We start from the raw sequence: 15,671 nt of genomic DNA on the forward strand, positions 1-15,671 counted from the left end.
CTATTATCTGATTTTTTTAATTAAAAAATGGCGTTCCAGAACATTTCACATATATACAGAGAACAAGGTAACACATATCTGAGTAACTACGAGCTTTCTCAGGTCTTAATGTTTCACCAAGTCGATAAAAAACGAAACATGATTGGTACGTGTGCACCCTCCAGGCCCTCCTGTCCTTCCTCACCCAGAGTCGCCCCTGAGTTCCATTTTTATCATTCCTATATGTTCCTTTTTGCTTTTCAAACAGGATGTAGATGTTTGTGTTAGATGGAATGCACAGAACACTGTACCTAGGTTTTTAGCTTGCTTTGTTGCTTAGCATTGTTTTTGAGGCTTATCCTTGCTGATATGTACAGCTCCAGGTCCTCTATTTTCAAGGCTGTATAGAATTCTGTTGCACGAGTATACTGTGGTGTATTTATTCATCCTTCTGTTGGGCGTTCCCTGGTGCCTCAGCCGATTAAGGACTCAGCGTTGTCACTCCTGTGGCTTGGGTCACTGCTGTGGCGTGGGTTCAGTCCCTGGCCCAGGAACTTGTACACGTTGCAGGCGTGGCCAAAAAAAAAATTAAAAATAAAATATTCATCCTTCTGTTGATGAGGATTTGAGCTGTTGCCAGTAATTTACTACTATAAACAATATTGCAAATAATATCCTCCTATCCTTATGCTGAGAATCTCTTCTCTGGGGAACTGTTTAAGAATGGCATTGCTGGGTCGTTTTCCCATTTCTGAATATAGTCAGTGTGTTCTCTGAAATGGTCGTGCCAGCTTATGCCCCCCTCCTTTTGGTCTGCTCGTTATGGGTTCGTGAATGATGTACCATGAATGGCATAAAATCATCAGTTTTCATTTGCATTTTCCTAGAGCGGTTGAACATTTTCTCATAATGTTAATAATGTCTCATTATTCTACATAAGGTATACGATTTTTCAATTATTTCTTTTACTCATTGATTTGTAGGAGTTCTCTGTTTATGTAGGAGATTAGTCCATTGTCAGTGCTGCAGTGCTCACAGTGTGAGGCTTATCTTTTTGCTGTTTTGAGTGACCTCTGTAGTGTCAAAGTGTTTCATTTTAGGAGAGTAAGCTTCACCAGTCTTCTCTTTTATGGGTTTTCTTAAACCCATGTGTCTATTTCTTTAGTAACTCCCACTATTAAAGGCATTGAGGTAGTGTATGTTTTCTCTGACAAGTTTTAAAGTTCTTTTCACATTGAATCTTTAATCCCCCTGGAATTTGGTATTATGTGAGGCGGAGCTCTAACTTTTTGTTCCGCAGTAATTATCAGGTGTCCGAGTGCTAGCCATTGATTCCTTCATGCCTCGGCCGCTGGTCTGTCCCACATCGTGCGTCTCTGGCTAAGAGGAACCCACCCTCCACTCGGGTGCCAACCAGGCACAAGGGAGCCTCTGGGCCCCGGATGCTGCTCTCCGTGGGGCCTGTGGAGATCCGGGCGGTGTCCTGGCCTGGCCCTCTGGGCGCGGCCGAGGCAGGAGCATTCGCGGCCCAGGTGCTCTCTCCTGACGACCAGAAATGGGGAGGAAGCTCCCTGGTGATGCCGCCGAGTTCCCTGCCTGCATTCCTCCCCATTTCCTGCCTCGCGGGGCAGCCCAGCCCCAGGAACTGGTTCCCTGTGTGTCTCCCTTTCCCCTTTGGCAGATGCGGAGGCCGGGCTCCTGATTCCCGACGGCCCTTTGCTTTCTGCCACCCTGCCCAGCCTCAGCGCCCCCTCCCCTCCCCCGCCCCGCGCCTGTGGTGACCACAGCTGCCTCGCGGCAGGTAGAAGGAAGAGAGGGCCATTCCACGCAGCCCCCGAAGTGCCCGCCGCTCCTGGTGCACTGTCACACCGTACAGTTCTCTCCTTGTTCATTTGGCATCCGGCCAGCCGTCTGGCAAATATCTGGGTCCTGCCTGCAGGGCCTTGGGCTAGGTACTCGGAAAAACAGAGGGTCCTTGCTTTAAGCAGCAGCAGTAATAATAAAAAGCTAACATTTTTGGAGTGTCTGCCATGTGCTAGGTCATACGCTCAATTTTTAAAAAATAGGGTTTTTTTTTGAAATATAATTCAAATACCATAAAATTCACACTTTAAAAGTGGATAATTCCGTGGTCTTTCATATATTCACAGAGTTGCATAATTGTCACCACTTTCTAGTTTCAGAATACTTTCATCACCCTGAAAAGGAACCTCACACCCATTAGCAGCCACTCCCCACCTCCTCTGCCTCCAGCCCCTGGGCAGCTACCAATCTACCTTCATGGATTTGCCTTTTCTGGACATTTCATATAAATGTACAGTATGTCTTATTTCACTTAGCAGAATGTTGTCAGGCTTCCTCCATGCTGTAGCATGTGTCAGGACTGCATCCCTTTTTATGGCTGAATAATACTCCCTGGTATGGATACATCACATTTGGTTTATTCATCAGTTGATGGACTTTGGGTTGTTTCCATCTTTTGCCTCCGAAAATCCAAGTCCTTTCCTTGGTCTTATGGTTTCCTCCGTGTTAGAGGAGGTTTGATGGAAGAGTCTGTCGGAAGGGAAGGTCCTTGGAAGGAGAGAGTATGCTTCTGGCTGGTGCTGGCAAGGAGGCCTTGCAGGGCTGGGGCTCTGTCAGCCAGGCCCTGGGTGACGAGAGGAAGCGACAGGCACACAGCCAGGGAGGCAGGAAGTCGCCAGGCACAGTTAGGGGTTAGGGAAGATGAGCTCGAGGAGGGAGAGCGAGGCCTGCGCTGGGACGGGAGGAGAGAGAGCAGGCCAGAGACTGAGGGCGGGCAGCCGGCTCAGGGGCAGAGCTGCACAGTTACTTCTTTTCCTAAGAAAGATCACATTTCAGCCGAAGGTCTGTGGCAGACTCGAGTCTCCATTCAGGCTGCAGATCGATAAAATGGTGCGCAGCTACTCAGAATCAAAACCCAAGAGTTCCTGAGCTCGTCCCCAAATGAGTCATAAGGCTCTTGTCACTTCATCATTTTTAGAAAGCATGTTGGGTGCCCCTCCTGTTAGGTTAGGAGGTCCCGAAGGATGGGTTGTTTAGGCTCCCTGCTGCCGCCTTGTGCCCATGCTGCTCTGATTAAGGGCTTCAGTGGCTCCACGGTGGGCCACTGTCTGACCTGGGCCAAGTGCTTGTGTTTTAAGCGCGGCCGATCTAACACATGGAGAGCCCTTGGAACCTTATTCCCATTCACAGTGTCTGCCAGGTCCTTCGTTTGGAATGTCTGCAGAATTTCCTGGCCCCTTTGATTGCTCTCTGTCTGCCAAATACATCTTTGAGTTGTGGGTGGGCTCTCTTGAAACACCGGGGTGTGAAGGGGTTGATGAAACCAGTGCTTAGCCATCTTTCAAGAGCTTCTCTTTGGGCGTGAGTACTTGATTCTGACAGTGAAGAGCCTCTGACAGTTTTAAGGATTCACGGCACAGCCACTCTGCAGGCGGCTTAGTTCAAGAGCTGGTTTACAGAGTGTTTCTCAGGTTTAAATCCAGCAGATCTATATTTCTCATCCCGTCAAATGAAGTCTTTTAAATTGTTTTTCTTATTGTAAGAGCTATATAAAGTGAAAAGTCACACGCTTCCATTAATAAAATAAATAAGTCATGGGCTGTAATGAGCAGCCTCCTTGCATTAGCTCTTGGTGGGCTCTAGCAGTGGAGGAGGCCCCTGCAGCTTCGGACGTTGTCACACACTCAGGCCACACTACGGAGAGGACTAGAGCCAAGGTCACGTTGCACCTGTAGGAACAACCCTGATGGTCCTGATAGGAATGTTTCTTCTAAAAGCTCTATTGCTCCCGTACTGTCTTCCTTGAGACCTTTTCCCAGCTCTGATGCTTTAATGTTAAAATTTGCTTTTTTTTTTTTCTGCTTTTTAGGGGCGTCGTACCCGAGGCATATGGAGGTTCCCAGGCTAGGGGCTGAATCAGAGCTACAGCTCCCAGCCTTCACCACAGCCACAGCAACATCAGATCTGAGCCGTCTGTGACCTACACCACAGTTCACAGCAATGCCAGATCCTTAAACCACTGAGCAAGGCCAGTGATCAAACCCCCAACCTCATGGTTCCTAGTCGATTCTTTTCCACTGTGCCATGGCGAGAACTCCTGCTTTTCTTTTTAAAAAACAAAGTGATACATATACAGTTAATAAATCAAAGAGTTCTAAAAGGCTTATAAGAAAATATAGCACCTCTGGCCCTGTCTCTGCCTGATCTCCCTTTTCACTCCCCAGAGGCAGTTACTTTCAACTCTTTCAGACTTTTTTCACTTCTAGTACTTTGTCTCCATGGTTTTTTTTTTTTTTAATTTTAATTGTAATTGATTTACAATGTGTCATCAGTTTCTGCTGTACAGTTATACATATATGTGTACACACATTCTTACATGCATATAAGACCCAGTTACACACACACACACACACACACACACTTTTCTCACATTTTCCTCCCTTTGGTTGTCTCCATATTTCTGGATAATCTGACTATGCCGCTTATTTCTTGGTCAGCCTGTCCTGCACATTGCTTCCTCATATGATCTGTGCTATTTTTCAAGTTCCCCTTTTTCTAATAATTCGGGCCCTCTCTTTCATATTTGAGACTTCCCCCCAGTGCGTGGTGGTCCTTTGTTGTCAGTGTCTCATATTTAAGACTGAGGGGCTGGCTCTGGGGGTTGGTGCTCTGAGGTGGTGGTGGGGCCCGATGCCCGATGGGCTGCACTGCAGGTGATGGATGCAGCAGGGAACTAGCTTTGGCAGCAGGGGACCCCTGTGTCCATGTGTGCTGGTCTTCTCCGTGACACTCTTAGTTTCTCCAGAGATGCATCCTTCAGTTTCCAGCATTTGGGGGGTACTCTTGGCTGCCAAAGCCAGAACCAGGAAGGAGGGTGAGCCTGGAGGGGGCCCAGTGTTCAGTGGCCGTTCAGTGTGCATAGCTAACCCCCAGGTTTCATGCTGGAGTCTTACTTCCTCCTTCCCACCAGGCTGGTGTCAGGACGTCTTGAGCCTTACTGGTTCCCTTTCCTCAGAAAGTATTTCCGAAACAGGGGTGGGGATCTGAGAGTCTAACCGCTTTTATTTACAGGCCTAATCCGGTCTCCCTGTCTCAGCCCTAAACTCGCACGCACCCACGTCCAGGCCCTCCACCCTCGTCCCCAGGGTATCTGATGGCTTGGAGCCCTGGGGTGTCACCCCCTCCACTCTGCTTAACCCCGGACCTTCCACTTTCCACACATCTCTTGTGTTGTATTCCTTTCTTTATTTTAATGGCTTCATTCCATTTGGTTGTCATTCCGTTTGGTTGTCATTCTGTTTGATTGTCATTTTAGAAGAACATTGGCAGAGAAGAAAGATAAATCCATGTGTCCAATTTGTCACTGCCCACCTTCTCCTCCCACAGCTCCCGTACTGGGGAGGATGCTGGGCAGGGGGAGGGGCCTGAGAGTGTGAGTGTGGCGGAGAAGAGCAAGTCTGAGAAGCCCTGTGACAGACACTCGGGGGCTCTAGCCCACGGCAGCATCGGACAGGCTCTGGTCATCTCGGGGAACAAGGCAGGGTACAAGTAAGAAAACCGAAAGAGGAGTTCCCGTCATGGCTCAGTGGGAATGGGTCTGACTAGCATCCATGAGGACCAGGTTCCATCCCTGGCCGCGCTCAGTGGGTTAAGGATCTGGCATTGCCAAGAGCTGTGGTGTAGGTTGCAGACTTGGCTCGGATCTAGCGTGGCTCTGGCTGTGGTATAGGCCAGCAGCTACAGCTCTGATTCAGCCCCTAGCATGGGAACCTCTATATACCATGGGTGCGGCCCTAATAATAATATTGATAATAAGAATAAAGAAAACCAGAAGAGTAAGTGGCCTCATTATTGAACTGGGGATGCGGCCTTAGAGTGGTGATTTTGAAGGGGGTACATCAGCTCAAGGAATCAAATCCTAGACGTTTCATTTTTGAACAGTTGCATCACCTTACTCTAGGAGCTCGCAGGGTTCCACATTTTTCCCTCTTTGCTCCAGATCGATGGGCTGATTTGTTCATTCATTCCTTCAGCAAGGTTCGGTTGAGCCCAGATGTATCAGGCACGGTGCTTAGTGCGGGGGATAAATGAGGCACTATCCTTGTCCTCGTGAAACTTAGAGTCAGTCTGGGGGTGGGGCTGTCGGAGGCAGGTCCGCATGGATCACACAGGGACGTAATTTGTGTTTGAAGACCAAGTCTGGTCCCAGAGATGGGGAAGGAATCCCAGAGGACTAGAGCATGGAGCTGAGCCCTGTATGCCCATTGAGGGCTTTCTGAATCCTGATGAACCATACGTGATTGGCTGTCAGACCAGACGTCCTCATGTTGCCTTAGACACGTGGGCCCTGGCTTTGTGGGTGTCCCAGGTGAGCCGTGAGGCGGGATACCTGCACCTTCCCTCTGTCCCCATAGTGCCCTCAGGGGAGGGGCTTGCTGAAGCCTCAGGCTGTCGGGTTCAGGTCTGATGCACCTGGAGCACGGCCTCTGCCCCAGGCGTGCGCCCCACCCCCACCCCATCCTGGGACTCAGGACTGAGTTCACAAGGTCAGAGTCTAGACATGAACCCCTGCAGGGCACACGTCACTTATCTGTAGCTCGTCTAACTTGGGGTGGGAGGAGTTGTGGTTAGTATGTGCCTGTGTGTGCTTGGGTTGGAAACACACTCTGGGCCCATCTTGTTGCTCCAGGGAGGACAAGCTACAAAGGCCAGCCTGTCACACCAGGGCCACTTCCCTAGTGCCCCCACTGAGCCAGGCCCGGCTTTTTCCATCCCCGTGGGAGAGAACAAAGCAAAAGGGATCCCTGGTGGGGGAGAGTTGGGGCCACTGCTTTAAATCTCATGTTTTCCAAAAAAGTTTATTGAGACCAACCATGGTGGGAGAAAGTGCTGATAAGGCCTGACCCTGTTCCATTGTGTTTCTGTCCATGGGGGTGACACACTTGGACCAAACAGTCCCTGAGACCTCCCCCTACCATTCCTTCCTCCTTCGGATTTCAGGTCAGACATATTTGCATATGTAGCATAAGGACCTTTCTTTTCCCTTTGTTCATTTGCTAGCTTACAATTGTTAGGTCCTAAAAAAAGTGTTTTTCTTCTGACGTTTGGCCTTTGCTTTTCTGAGGCCCCCTTGGAGAATGCAGCCCTGGGAGCTCTGGAACCTTCCCAGTAGAGCCGCCCCCACACCCCTGGCCTGTGCACGTGACAGGGCTGAATCAGGGCAGTTGTTGTGTAAAGAACGGAGGTGCTTTCAGCAGTTTGTGAGGCCGACGGGGAGCTTGTCAGCTCAAGGACGGCTTCCCAAAGTCTCAGCCTCAAAAGGACAAGCAGGGAGCAGCGTAGAGCACGCTGCTCCGAGCTCATCCCCAAAGGGGCGCTGCTCCCCAGTCTTCCCCAAGGTCCCCCCGTCGTCGGGGTCCAGCCAGGGTGTGGAAGGTTGATTAACTCTGACACGATGCCGTGAGGCTGTAATGCTGCCCTCTTTGGCGGCTGAGGGAGGAAGCAGACTGGGCCCTGAGCATCTGGAGAGAAAGGCGGGGAGGGCCGTCGCCAGCCAGCCTTCCTCCCTCCGCTCCAGTCTCCTTGTCACCTCTCTCCCCCCAACAGCCCTGGGCCGTGGGCCAGCACACAGGTCCTGCAAGACTCCGACCAAGGCTGGCTTCGTCCTTGAGCCCTTCTTAGAGGGACATTTCCAAGGCCGCACACGAGAAGGTGGCTTCTTAGTGAGATTCTAAATAGGCGACCAAGGCTTTTTGCATTTTCCTCTCATGAGGCAGTTTCCAACCTCGAATACCACGCGCAGAGCCTGTACCAGGAGGAAACAGTGGGGAGCCAATTCCCTGACCCCTGTGGCCCAGGGCGCCAGAGAGCCCGCTGACCTCGCGGAAGCAGCCTGGCCGGTCCCAGGCGCCTGGAGCCGGAGGCGCCGCCCCATCCTCGGGCGGGTGGGCGGGCCGGTGGGTCCCCTCAGGTGACCTCTCACACACCATCGGACTTGTTCTGCGCCCCGCGCCGCGTCCCCAAGGAAGTGGGAATGAGCCGCTTAATGTGCTGACTCCTCCCGTCCCTTCTTGGTCCATTACAGCAAAGTGGCTCCTTTTCTCATTAGAACCGTTTTTGTCAGGGTGTCTTTAATCAATGGCCTCCCTGGGGACAGTATTTTTAGAAGTTGTATTTTTCACACTCCCCCTTTGCCCCTCTTGGAAAATCTCTTCCCAGGGCGTCGTGAAAGGGACTAATGAGATGCCAGGAGAGTTGGGGCCGGTGTTAATTGGCCCAGGTACGACGAAGCTGCTCGCACAGCCCTCAGCTGCATCTCGCCTTACCTGCCGTCCTCTTCTCCGTCTCTTTGGTGTAGGTTGCGCAGACAGCAGATGGCGTGGATGCTGACCTCTGGAAAGACGGCTTATTTAAATCCAAGGTTACCAGATACCTGTGTTTCACAAGATCATTTTCCAAAGAAAATGTAAGTCTAGGGGTGGCTTTCCGTTTGCTGAGTGAGCACAGCTCACTGACACTCCTGTTTGAGATTTCCTCGTTTTTTGGTTGTGGTCTGTTTTCATCACCATGTTCATTTATCTGTAGTTTCAGTGACCAGGGTAGAATCAGTGGCTAGTGCTGTGTTTCATTTATTAACAGCCTTATCAACCCCGTGCCCAAGTGTGCAGTGAATTCCACTAAAACCGTCTTCTCCAAAGGGAGCCAGGGAGTGGCTGTCGCGGCTCTCCTCTGCCTGCCCTTCCTCCACGTCACAGACCCCGGGCTGCTGTGGATGTGAGTGAGTGCCTGTGGAACTGGCCTTAAAGCTGACCCCAGCTGGGAGCGGGCACAGCTAGAAGGATGCCACGTGGTCAGCCCTTTCCCCCAGACGTGGCCTGGTGGGCTTCCTCCCGGCGTCCCTCTGCGACATCGGACGACGTTTCATTGCTTCTGCAGGCGGGCGCCCACCGCACGTGCAGATTTCCTTTACTGTGTGGTTTTACTATACAAGGCCACACGTTAGGACACTGTAAAGACACTCACTAGCGCCCTTCCCATAAGGCATTCCGGCGGGTGGCTCAGAAGAGAGAGGAGTGGCTTTTGTGCGTATCCGCGCTGTGCGAGGCCTGCTCTCGGCCCCCTGCAGGCACATTGCCTCCGACCTCACACAGCCTCTTGAAGTACCAGCTCCTCTCCAGACACCAGGGAGTTTCATGCTTGTCCAAGGTTCCCTATCGTCCCTAACCCCAAAGAGGAAGCAGAGTCTCATTTTTAGGGGTGACTTTTTATTTGGGACCCAAAATCAAAAAAAAAAAAAAAAAAATCAGGTGGGATGTATTTTTATAAGTTTTGTTCTAGCAGTACTATCTGTTTATGCTTTATAAATAAAAAATCAGGTGGATGAAACATCCTTATTCAGAAGCATGGAAGGGGAAAGTCTCTCCATCACAAACCCCGCAGCCCACGGTCCTGTTGTGGCTCCCCATGAGTCCCTGCAGTGTTTTCTGTGCGTACCGGCACAGGGCCCCCCTGTCGTCCCTGTTCTTAGTTGGGGGGGGGGTGATCCCTAACACACTCAGAAGTGGGGAGAACTCGTTGCTTTAATTTTTTCCCACCAAAATTAAGAGGAATAACCCCTTGCTGTAGAGTTTCTGGTGGAGGAGGGCCCGTCCCAGAGCCGAGCCTGCGATTCGCCAGGGTGCAGCCAAGGAGACCCCAGGAGCAGGTCTGCAGGCTGGCTCCCTCCCGCGTCCTTGTCCCCACACAGCGCACCCTCCTCCCCTTTATCCCTGGAGTTCACCTGGGCCCTTGTGAAACTGTCTGCCTTCTTGGGCTTCTGTCACCTCTGTTCTGCCCATGGGCCCCCCTCTCAGTGCACCACTCCACTCAGGACCGTGAGACGACACCTCCTGTTCACACCCTTGCTCTGCCCCATGGTGTCATGAATTCTCCCCTGACCCCTGCTCAGCCTTGGCCTCTCGTACAGAAGAGGAGACCTTGGCCTCAGAGGACAGCCGCCATCCCCTTGGTCCTTTTCGATGTCTCGTTTTTGGGGCGTTTCCTTAAAGGCTGTGAGGTGTTGGTACCCTGGGTCAGAAGAGCCCCCGATCCTGCGGAGTGGGGACAGTGACAAGCCTGAAAGTGATAGCAATCACCAGGCTTATTCATTAATTTTAGGAGTCACGGGTAAGTGGATGATAGAAAATACCTTGATTTAGTCGACATTTGTCGAACATTCGGGAACTGTTCATTGAGTGCCTGCTCTGTGCGTCTCTGTGAGGGCCGGGCGTGGTGGGGGGGTGTGACGAGGGGGTGCGAGAGGAGGACAAGGGCGGCGGGAGAGTCCTCTGCCTCTCCTTTGAGGCCATCTAGGAGCTGCGGTGCATTTTACTTTCAGAAGAAACCATGAATGGGCCCTGCAGTGAGATCCAGAGGGATGCAGCCTAAGGAGGAGAGAGGAATGAAGCGTATTGTGATCTGTTCTAGCCAGTCTGTCCCGGCCCTGCTGTCAGAGCTGAGACTTTGCATGGTGTGATTTCTTACGGTTGCAAAGGAGGGATGTGCAGTCTCCAGACTGGACAGATTTTTAATTAGGTGACTTGAGACTCCTCGTGTAGGAGTTTGGGGAGACTCCTTTGGAACCTAAATTCCTTTTCCCCAATAATGCTATTAATACAGAAACCTGGCTTTGGAGTGACATTGCTTCCTGGGGAAGGATCGAGATTAATTGCACTTTTCATGCCCTGTACTTTCTGCATTACCTGTAATAATAATGTACATAGATTAGGTAGGGAGGATATTAAACAGAAGGATTTATGAACATTTGAATATTAAGTTGGTTATCTGTGGCTACCTTAAATGCAAGGTTGTCAAAAATAATTACAGTATACTAGCAAATACTGGCTACCAGAGACAATATAAATACCCTGAGTCAGTGCATATTGGGCTTTTGGCATGAATCATTTGCTCAACAAGGATTGGGAATACGTTCTTCATATTTATGAGGAGGAAATGAAAGAGCGCGGGATGGGGGAGGGGAGAGGAACAAGCAGAATTAATGGTGTCGCAGACCTACTGTATTAAACCCGGTGTGGCGGCAGCCCGCGTGTGGAGGGACCAGACTGGGGCTTCGGGAAGCTTTGACAGGACAGCCTCCCCTTTCGTATGCACAGGAGGGGTTTTTTTTTTTTTTTAATGCTTTTTTTTTTTAAGGCTGCACCACTGATGTTCTGGTTTTATGATCAGGGACGTTTGTAGAGTGTAGAGGGTGAGGTCGCTAAGTGGTTTGCAGTTGACTTCCGTAAAACCCAACTTGTCAAGTAGGCGACGTTTGAGAAGGATATTGATGAATGCTCATCCATCTATGGGGCAGGAAAACATACCCAGTTGTTAATTTCTCAATGCAGAAAGCAGTGATGACATGGAAAAGCAACTGCCATGAAAAAAAATTATGATAGATTAGATCAGGCGATTCTGAAAGCAGCTGATGTTTGCGAGTTGGGTTAATGGTTCAGACCCTGCCTACATGGCCAGAGATTTATTCCGCATTAGTGAAGCTTCCACTTTCCACTTGCTGCCCCGCTCTGTGCATTGTTTTCCTGAGACCCAGCAACCAGAAACATAATAATATGAAACCCTCGGCACTTACCATAGTTGGAGAGAGACGGTCGTGTGACCGTAGTGCCTTGAAAACACTTGTCATGGTGTACACTGGACACTTTGACCTTCGCGATTAAATTTCAGAAATTTGTTTCATCTGTGTACTCTTGGTGTATAATGCTTTTATTAAAGATACTTTTAATATCGTCACTGATATTGTTTAGACTCAGCAAGCAAATCCAATATGATTTCTGGCCCATCTGGCTGAAAGCATACCAAAAAACACCATGAATTTTTTCAGCAAATAATTACCGAGCACCTGCTGTGTGCCAAGATCTATGCTAGGCTTGGATACATAGTAGAGCAGAGGTAGTTTTGGGCCTCTTGGTTCTTAAACTCTAGCGGGGAAGCAGATATTAATTAAAAACCTCACAAATATGCCATTATAAATTGATATGAAGGAAAATCGAGATGTCAAGAGAGAATGTAGCATAGAGTTTAGATGATAGGAACTCCTGATTGACTCTCAGGGATGGTGTTGACACTGGGCAGGGTGGGGTCGGAGGGCCCAGAGGTGGGGGTGCACACCCTTCTCTGAGCAGGACAGCCTGTGGAGTTGTGGGGGTGGGGAGGGGGGCAGGGGGGTGGCTCGACCAGGAACACAGAACAGGTGCACTGGGAGTGTGCTCAGGGGGGCTTGTGTGCTGGGGCGCTCCTGGAAGACGCCCATGTGCCCAGTGCCCTGCTCGTATGCTGACAGGAGGGACTTGGGATCAGAAGCCGTAATTCTTCTTTTAAACTGGCTCTAACTAGTGAGAGGGGGAGCTCGCTTGCAAATGACTCTGGAGATTTTAATGAAATCTCTGAGGTGGCCCCACATATTTAAGTTATAGGGTAGATCTCTTTAATGCTCGTTTCTTTAGCTTGAAATGTGAGCTGCAAGTGCCAGTGTGTTTGCAGAAAATTCTCTCTCGCAGTTACAGAGTGGCGCGCTGTCTTTGAAGATATTTTTGCACTGGTTACGGGAACTGCACACCGTGACCCCCTTGTACTACCACTGAGTAGAAACTTTAAGAGGCCCCTGTGCATGTCATTGGAGAAGATGTGTAATATTGAGGCTGCAGGGCTGTTCACTCTACTAGTTTATGATTCGTGGGTTTTTACAGGCTGTAACTAGCCACGGATGTGTGTCGCTGTGCAGACTGGTGCCCACTTAGTGTGATTGGTTCTGTGAGGCTCAGATGCAGCTCCCCGGGAGCTGGTGCTCAGGGCCGAGCAGCCATGTGGTCCTGGGACGTGTGTGCACAGCTGCCCTCTGCTGGGTTACATCTCAGGCATCTCCTGGGTTGCTGCACCGTCTTGCTGTAACCAAGGCCACCTCTGAGTGAGTGGCTTTGAGGTTGCACAGATGAAATTCCTTCCCGGGGGCCACCAGAGTCCCTGTGTAACCCCCGGGGAGCGTTCAGTGGCACCTACTCTAATGAACCTGCTGTCGTGAAGCGGCACGAGTCATTGTGTTAAGTCTGCCTTTTGAAGCCAGAATGGCACACCAACCACAGGCGTGTTCAGATTAAGAGTCTGTGTCTCTTTCTCTCCCCCAAGAGTCATTTAGGGAACGTGCTGGTGGATGTGAAGCTCATTGACGTCAAGGACACTCTGCCTGTGGGCTTCATCCCGATTCAGGAGACCGTGGACACACGTGAGTCAGCCTTTAGTACCGCTCTTCACAGGGAGAGGTTTCTGGCTCCAGGTATAGTTCTAGGCATTTTTATGTGCATTTTTTCTTCAGAGACATTTTAGGAGGCCTCACTGCACGCCCGTGAGTAAACCCTGCTGCGTTTGACCCACGTCCGCCTCGGCTCTCTAAGGAGTTTGCGGCGATGTGGGCAGCAGCGTGAAAAGGCGCAGAATGTCCTGTCCTCCCAGAACGGTGCTCGCCGCTGAATCGGCGCCCCCAGGAAGGAAGTGGAGAATCTGGTGCGAGTTTGTCCTTCGCCCATCCTCCCTCCGGTGTTGCTGAAGCCAAGCTTGGCATGAGACCCAGAAGCAAAAGGAAGAAATCAAAAGACGCCCAGGGAATACAAGTGCGATAATATCCCCATTCGGGGCTCTCGGAGCACACAAGCAAAGTCGGAAAGACGGCAAGTTAGAGTCGAAATTGAGGGACGACTCCGATCCCTGAGCAACTCCTCGCCGAGTGGTCATGTTGGGAGCGTCTTGTGGTCCTGGGGCTCCTCGCGATTCTTGTCACGCACAGCATTTGTTCCATAGTGCCCGAAAGGAGTTCCCGGGTGGCTCCGTGGGTTAAGTACACTGTGTGCTCGCTGCTGTGGCTTGGGTTCGATCCCGGGCCTGGTAACTTCCACATGCCATCGGCATGCCCCCCCCCCCCAGAAAAAAAGAAAAAATAGCGCTGGAAAACCTCTGGATAGTTGAGCCTCCTCACTTTGATGTGCTGTAACCTAACTCGTTTTATTTTAAATTACTTATGATCAACTTTAGGATAGCCGCAACATTGATGCAGAAAATAAAAACCAAATACAGAGGGTCCTTTCTTCATCTGTGAAACTCTGCACCTCATGGTTTGTCACACATACTTTATTTTTCCATAGTTAGTCCTATTTTGTACCTACCTGCTTTTGTTGTTGTTGTTGTTGTTGTTGTTTTTGCTCTTTTCTTGCAAGCGTTCCTTACAGACCAGACTTTCCATATCCACACAGACCCCACATAGCTATTGTTTTAATGAAAGAAATGGATTCCATTGTCTAGCAGACTTTACTTAATACTCTCCACACTTTTGCACCTTGGGCTGCTTTTAGTTGTTATCTCTAAATGTTTTGGCTGGTAATCATAATAGTTGATATTTAGTATGTATTTTACTGTTTGCTAGACTCTGTAATAAATGCTATACTTACTTGACCTCATTTAATCTTCAGAAGACCCCCTTCAGAGGTGGGTATTATGATACGCATTTCACATGTGAGGAAACCTGCTTAGGGATGAAAGACTCCATCCAAGGTTACACATCTAGAAGTGGGGGAATAACTCGACTACACACACGAGGGTAACGCCCCCCCCCCACACACACACACTTGACACAGTGCCACTCTGAAAAGGCATGTGTTGAAGCACCTTTTATAGATAGATTTTTATATATTTCTGTATTGGAGTTTTGGAATAATAGCCTTACTGAGATATAATTCATCTACCACCTACCATTTCCCTGTTTAAAGTTACAATTCAGTGGTTTTTCGTATAGTCACAGAGTCGTGCAACCATTACCATAATCAATTTTAGAACATTTCATGACCCCAAAAGAAACTGCATACCCATTAGCAGTCCTTCTCCATTTCTCCCCAGCCCCTACCACCCTACCCCCTGCCCTCCCTAGGCAGCCGCTGCTCTACTTTCTGTATAGATTTGCGTGTTCTGGACGTTCCACATAAGCCATGTAACCATACGGCCTGTCGTCTTTTGTGTCTGACTTCTTTCACTGGGCATCATGTTTTCTTGGTAGGTCCACACTGTAGCATATCAGCACTGCGTTGCTTTTTTACTGCTGATTAACATCCTATTCTGTGGATGCACCGTTTTCCTCATCCATTTAATTGATGGACGTCTCGGTTGTTTCGCTTTGGGGTCTTATGGATAATGGTGCCCTGGACACTGATGCCCAGGCTGTGGTGTGGACATCTTTGTTCATTGCTCTTGGGTGTGTGGCTGAGTGTGGAATTCCTGGGTCATACGGTCATTCTTTTAACTTTTTTGGGCAACTGCCAAATTGTTTTTCAAAGGACTGCATCCTTTTATATTCTGACCAGCCGCGTTTGAGGGATCCAGTTTCTCCACATCGTTAGCAACCCTTGTTATCATTCTTTTTGATTCAAACCATCAGTAGGTATGAAGGGGGTCTCACATTGTGGTTTTTTTTATTTGCTTTTCCCTTATGGCTAATGACGTTGAACATCTTTCATGTACTTATTATTAGCCATTTGTATATCTTCTTTGGAGAAATAGTATTCTAATTTTTTGCCCATTAAAATTGGGTTGTCTTTTGATGATTGAGCTGTAAGAATGTTTTAGTATATTCT

The 15,671-nt window shown here is 49.6% G+C and overlaps 1 protein-coding gene across 2 annotated transcripts in view; it reads left to right on the forward strand.

Moving 5' to 3' along the window:
- MVB12B (multivesicular body subunit 12B) overlaps window positions 1-15,671 on the forward strand; it is a 170,797-nt gene that overhangs the window by 39,499 nt on the left and 115,627 nt on the right. For both annotated transcript variants that reach the window (XM_047768418.1, XM_047768420.1), the window contains exons 3-4: window positions 8,360-8,467; window positions 13,183-13,279. In XM_047768418.1, the coding sequence (XP_047624374.1) occupies window positions 8,360-8,467; window positions 13,183-13,279 (205 nt within the window). The remainder of the gene's footprint in view (window positions 1-8,359; window positions 8,468-13,182; window positions 13,280-15,671) is intronic.

Source organism: Phacochoerus africanus, chromosome 2, assembly GCF_016906955.1.
Source record: "Phacochoerus africanus isolate WHEZ1 chromosome 2, ROS_Pafr_v1, whole genome shotgun sequence".
NCBI lineage: Eukaryota > Metazoa > Chordata > Mammalia > Artiodactyla > Suidae > Phacochoerus > Phacochoerus africanus.